At 45.0% G+C, this 6,000-nt stretch overlaps 1 protein-coding gene across 3 annotated transcripts in view; it reads left to right on the forward strand.

Moving 5' to 3' along the window:
* The window catches only part of FAM149A (family with sequence similarity 149 member A), a 33,544-nt gene extending 28,070 nt beyond the window's left edge, over positions 1–5,474 (forward strand). For all 3 annotated transcript variants that reach the window (XM_081926527.1, XM_081926528.1, XM_081926529.1), the window contains one exon: positions 4,236–5,474. In XM_081926527.1, coding sequence (XP_081782653.1) covers positions 4,236–4,309 — 74 coding nt within the window. In that variant the 3' untranslated portion in view covers positions 4,310–5,474. The remainder of the gene's footprint in view (positions 1–4,235) is intronic.
* The last annotated feature ends 526 nt before the right edge of the window (positions 5,475–6,000 follow it).

A 6,000-nucleotide genomic window follows, 5' to 3' on the forward strand; every position in this document is an offset into this window, starting at 1 on the left:
GAGGTAGGCGAAAAAACCAAGTGGCTCACTAAACCAGCCAATTAGCCAAATGGAAAAACTCCTACCAGGCCCCTTGCGGCGACCAGCCGAAGCCCGTAGCAAGGTCAGGGGCAAACCTAAAGGGCGGGTGGGTGGGAAACCGCGTCGTCTCCGAAGGGAAAAGGGGCAAGCCAAGGGCTGCCCCGACCTTAAGTGGCCTTACAAAGGCCCGCCCCTGCCGCCAGCCAATTGGCTGGCGCCACAGGGGATGCTAATTGAGGGGAATCCTTGTCCCCTGCGAGGTTGACGCCAGCCTCGCGGGAGCGGGTGTGGGCGGGGTCGTGATCCCGCAACCCCCCCTCCTCCTGACGATCGGAAGGGGCATTGCGTGGCTATTCCCTCCCCCCCACAGGTGGAATAAATGAAGACAGCCGACACAGAGTTTTTGGTTAATGGGCGAATATGGCCACAACTTTATTGATTACAGGAAAGAAAGGTATTGGCTTTAGGCATTGGCCCCTAACCGACTATCCGGTCTAACCGGGAAGGGTTAAACACCAACCGGGGGAGCCACCCGAGATGCGTATCCCTAGGCGCTCCCCGAGGGGTTACCGCTCGGGGGCGCGCTTTAGGCCCTAGCCTCCGTAGGTTTCGGACGAGGCGTCGCCCCTCGGAGTCCTTTAACAAACTACCCTTCAAGCATTGGGGGAGGTGATGGCGTTCCTCCCCCCCAACCTCTTCTGCATGACGTCTCCGAAGGGAAAAGGGGCAACCCAAGGGCTGCCCCGACCTTAAGTGGCCTATCAAAGGCTCGCCCCTGCCGCCAGCCGATTGGCTGGCGCCACAGGGGATGCTAATTGAGGGGAATCCTTGCCCCCTGTGAGGCTGACGCCAGCCTCGCGGGAGCGGGTGTGGGCGGGGTCGTGATCCCGCAACCCCCCCCCCTCCTGACGATCGGAAGGGGCATTGTTGGACTACAACTCCCACAATCCTCATCCATTGGCTATGCTGGCTGGGGGTGAATGAGATTCCAAGGAATAGGAGTTAGTATAAATCCAGTAAAGAAAGGACAGGGAACATGTGGTCCCTCCAGATGTTGTTAGACTCTAATAGCATTTGGAAGGACCCAGTCCCTTCTTTACTGGATTTATACTAATTTCTATTCCTTGGTATAATCCAGGATTTTTGATAAATTGGCCATAGACTTTCAATAAATTGGTCAGTTTTTGCAAAGCAGCTATTCACTTAGTGTTCACTACTGCAGCCTGAGTAAACTCCATTATTCAGTTGGAGCCCCAAGTGAAGATGTTTAGGGTGGCTCTTTTCAAGAGTTTGTAGCTATACTTAATTCATCTAAGACTAAGTCACTGGTTCAGCTGTAGTATTAGCAGAGAGCCAGCAGAGGGCTACCTTTCCACTGGAAAGCACCAATGATAAGCAGCCCCTTTCTCCTGCCACAGAAATTGGTTGTTTCTATTTTAAGATCCCATAAACTCATCATGTGTACGTGTAGCATGACTGTTCATACCAGGTTACAATACCTCCTAGCCCAAGCATATTCTCCAGAACTGTTCTGTTTGTGAAATACACAAGAAATGGAGACTCTTCTTCAGTGTAAAAAGTAAATTAACTGAAAAACAATCCTTTAACTTTGATGATGTAGTGAAAGGTGACAATGCTTGCAGAAAAACACACACTTTTTTTTGCTGTATTGAAGTTCGCCATCAGTTCATGTTGTCTACCTATCTATTAAATGTAAACTAATGTTTTTTTTTCCCACTTGTGCAGACTACTTTTAATAACAAAATATCCCCAGAGGTATTCTACTTCCTGCTGCCCATGATTATCCTTGTAGGGTAGTGAGTTTTGATAAAACCTCTCAAGCAAGGTCTAGGGACAGAGGGAACTCAGTGCACAGGCAGAAATTCTGAGAACCAGAAAGGACACTGGGTAAGATGCTAAGAGACAGAAAGTGGGTAGACATAGGCAGCAGGCTCACTAGAACCTGAATTAAGGTACAGCAGAAGCCTGTGAGAAAGGGCAATGGGGGGGGGGAGTCTGGTGAAGTGGGGGACTTGAGACTGCAAGTGGAAGTAGCTGCATGTTGGCAAGAAGCAGAAACAGTGCTCTGGCTAGGCAGGCAGACTGAGTTGAGCTGCAGGTGATGCTAAATTAGAAAAAGGGTTTTAGTGTTAAAAAATAATAACGAGCATGGTTTTAATGGGATCCACAGCACTCAGGAAGACATGATTTAATCCTTCCATTTGCAGTTGCTCCCCTTCCCAGCATTTGTGCTAATGGGGGCTTTTCCTCTAAAATTAAAAGCAGCATGGGGGGGGCGTTGGGTCATATCAGCATGGGGCTGAAGAAATAAACCTGAATAGTCCCCCTCTGTGTATGTTGTCCTGGTGAAAATCAGGATTGCCCATGCCTGCAATTTAAAAAAACAACCTCTGGTGTGCTTTCTCGTGATGCATTGTGAAGTTTGGCCCCTAGGGTTAGAAAGCTAAGGGGGAAGAGGAGAGAGTTGGCCTGGCTGAAAGATCCAGCACCAATTTGACAGTAGACTGAAATGCAATGATGTGAATGAGGCAGAAACTTGAAGGACTGGGGATTGCAGGAGATGTGGAATCGAGAAAACAAGTGGCTTAGGAAGAAGGGCAGTGCCAACACTAGGGAAATCCCTCTGGCAAGGATCAGGAAGGGTGTGGATCAGGTAGATATCATTAGGAAACTGGAATTCGTCAAGGTGATTGAAGTCAACCTGACTGATGAACTCACCTAGGGTATTACTTGTCAGGCTGGCAAGCTCTTCTTTCTCCCCTTTGCAACACTGGACTTATCCCCAATGAGGGTTAATAGAGAGATTGCTCTTGCTACTACCTGAGGCATTCACAAAGTAAAGGAAGGATTGAACTCTGATTAATAAGAATACACACAGAGGCTTGAGCCAGCAAGACTCTGGGAAGGGTACGTATAGTGTTCTCTCTCTGTGTCTTTTTACCCTCGGCCCAGGTCGTTTTATTCACCAAAGAACTTTTTACAGAGTGTTCATAAGAACCAATCAGATTTCTTCTGAGCATTTCAACAGACCCCACGTGGGGACAAAGTTAGATCCAAGGAAATTCTTTTAACTACAAAGACTACTACTCTGGGCATGCATACATAATCTGAGAGTAAATAAAAGAGGACTAGAGAAACTCTGGAGATCACAAACAGGAGTAAACAGGAGAGGATGAAAGGATGGCAAGGAGATAGGCATCTTTATCACCTTCTGTGAAACTTTTTCCAGGCCCTAAGATCAACATCCTGAGGTTAACATATTGGAAAGGCTACTTCAAAGAAACTTGCCCACTATCTTTATGGCCCAGGATGCCTGCCTGGCTAAGCAACTGGCAGTGTACATGACATGAAGAAAGAGAAATGGAACAGGGATGCAGAGGTGTGGATTGATCAAGAATCATATCAAAATAGTTTAAACCCAGTCAACGCAATGCTTTCATTGCTGACACAGATGGCTTACTCTATATTTGTTATAATTCCTCATAGCAACCCCACCTGATCACTACACTACTACCATGCGCAGGGAAAGAAAGGATGCACCCCCAGAAACAGATGACGGGAAATGAAAACTCGCGCACCTCAATCAAGGACTCGTTATCCCAATGGTCCCTAATAGCAAGTTTGGCTTCTCTGCTCACAAGCCTTATATAAGGTTGCAGTCCCTTCCTACCCCTCCTATGCTCTTGCCCCTAATTTGCACAGGACTGGGTGTCAGTTCAAAACCAAAAGCATATCCCTGCTCTGTCTCAAGTAGTTGATCTGTACTTAACATAATATTGGCTTCAACTTGTGTATTTTCCGATCAGCTTCCTGTGACGTAAGATACTACTACAGTGGTAGCTCGGGTTAAGTACTTAATTCGTTCCGGAGGTCCATTCTTAACCTGAAACTGTTCTTAACCTGAAGCATCACTTTAGATAATGGGGCCTCCTGCTGCCTCTGTGCCACCGCTGCATGATTTCTGTTCTCATTCTGAAGCAAAGTTCTTAACCCGAGGTACTATTTCTGGGTTAACGGAGTCTGTAACCTGAAGCGTCTGTAACCCGAGGTACCACTGTATCCCCATTTTACTGATAGGAAAACAAGGCTAGGAGAGATCATTCATCAAAAGAATTTGAGCATGAACCCTTTTGTTTCAAATGCGCTGTATCCACTTGACCCACAATATTACCTACTAATGTTTTTGCTTGCAGGTTCACAGTTCCATGCCAAATCATTCCAGAGAAATCCACCTGTAGCTAGAAGAAGATTTCAAGTTGCTTCATAACATATAGCAGAAGGCAAAAACAACAACCAACCAACCTGATCTGTACTTTATGGAACTCTGCAATACTCCCAACTATTATGAGAAGGGATGGTGTTCCAGTATTGTAGTTTTGTGCCTTAGTGTTCTGTGTCTCTGCATACAGCCTGCTTGAAAATTGTTTCACCAAAAACTCATTAGCAAGACAGTGGCATATATCTGGAAAACAGAATATGAATTGGTGCCAATTTTTTTCTAAAGGCATAAGTCAAGTTTAAAAGAAAGTGCCTTCCTGGTTCTGTTCTGTTTTTGTTTGTTTGTTTGTTTGTTTGTTTGTGGACCAGGTACAAGTAGAGCTGAGCCAAATTGTCATTAGCTTTCCTTTTCTTTTTCTGTTGCGAACAAGGGAAGCTTTCATAAAGCATCTAAACAAATTGCACAAAATTTAAATAGTTTCCCTGTTTTTCATCAAGGTTCTGGGGCTCAGGGAGAACTGTGTAAAAGCCCCCAGAGGCTGGTCTTTAATTATCTGAGCCAGCCTACAGAACTATGAAGCCTTGGGAGGAAGGGTACTCTATTCACAGAGAAGCATGCTAAGGAATTTGAGCTAGACTTTGCTTCGGTTCTTTTGGTCAGATAAGTTTGGTGGGGGAGTGGGGGCGGTTTGCACAGGCATTAAAACAACTTAGAGCCATTAAAACAAACCTTAGCAGGGCTTTCACACATTTCCTTCTAATGAAATTTTGAGGAAGCAAACACTGCAAAAACCAGGAATTGTTTCCACAGGAATGAAAGTGACACCAAAACAGTTGGAGTTGGTTTTAGCTCAGCTGTAGTAATGCAGTCTATAAACCCTTGAATATTATGATAATAAGATTTAATTCCTGGACTCTTTTTGTTATGGTTCCATAAGAAAAATCTATCCCTTCTCTCTGGTTTAGCTTGGGCAATCTCTAAAATTAATTTTGTAAGTGAGGTAGGCATAAGTTGCTGCAGTTTGGGTTCAAATATTATTTTCTTCATGCACAAATTTAGCTAATGCACATTGATTGAACACCATGAAAAAATAAATTTTGATGCAATCCCATCAAGATCCTTTTTGTGCAAATTGCATCAAGAACCTTTGGTGATATATTACTGTTGCATAGACACAATATATTATTCTAAAATCAATGGAGACTTGAGTACTTGTTTGCATATTTTTGCCCCCCCACACAAAAGCACTTTTTGAGAAACTTAGTTTCATTCTGAAAATAGAAGTCATTGTATATTTCTTGCGCATTACTCCACAGTGTGTCCATTTGAAGCCAGATGTACCCACACCTGTCCATTGACATGGTAGGGCATATATACCAAGAGAGCAATAACTTCTTCCTTCTCCATTCACCGGGGGCATGTAAAGGGATGAAAATGTATGGATAACCTAACCAAGAGGAGGGTTTTCAAATGTGTATCAAGTAGCCACTCCCACCCTGGTGGACAGTAGGATATGGAATTAATATTGATCAGGCATCCCCAACCTGCGGCCCTCCAGATGTTTTGGCCTACAACTCCCATGATCCCTAGCTAACAGGACCAGTGGTCAGGGATGATGGGAATTGTAGTCCAAAACATCTGGAGGGCCGAAGGTTGGGGATGCCTGATCTAGATAGAAAGCAGCATGTTGGGGGCAAACATGAATGCTTCTAGATTGAGAAAAACAAATGGGTTAGTGT

This window comes from Podarcis melisellensis (assembly GCF_964234715.1).
Source record: "Podarcis melisellensis genome assembly, chromosome: 9".
Taxonomy (NCBI): domain Eukaryota; kingdom Metazoa; phylum Chordata; class Lepidosauria; order Squamata; family Lacertidae; genus Podarcis; species Podarcis melisellensis.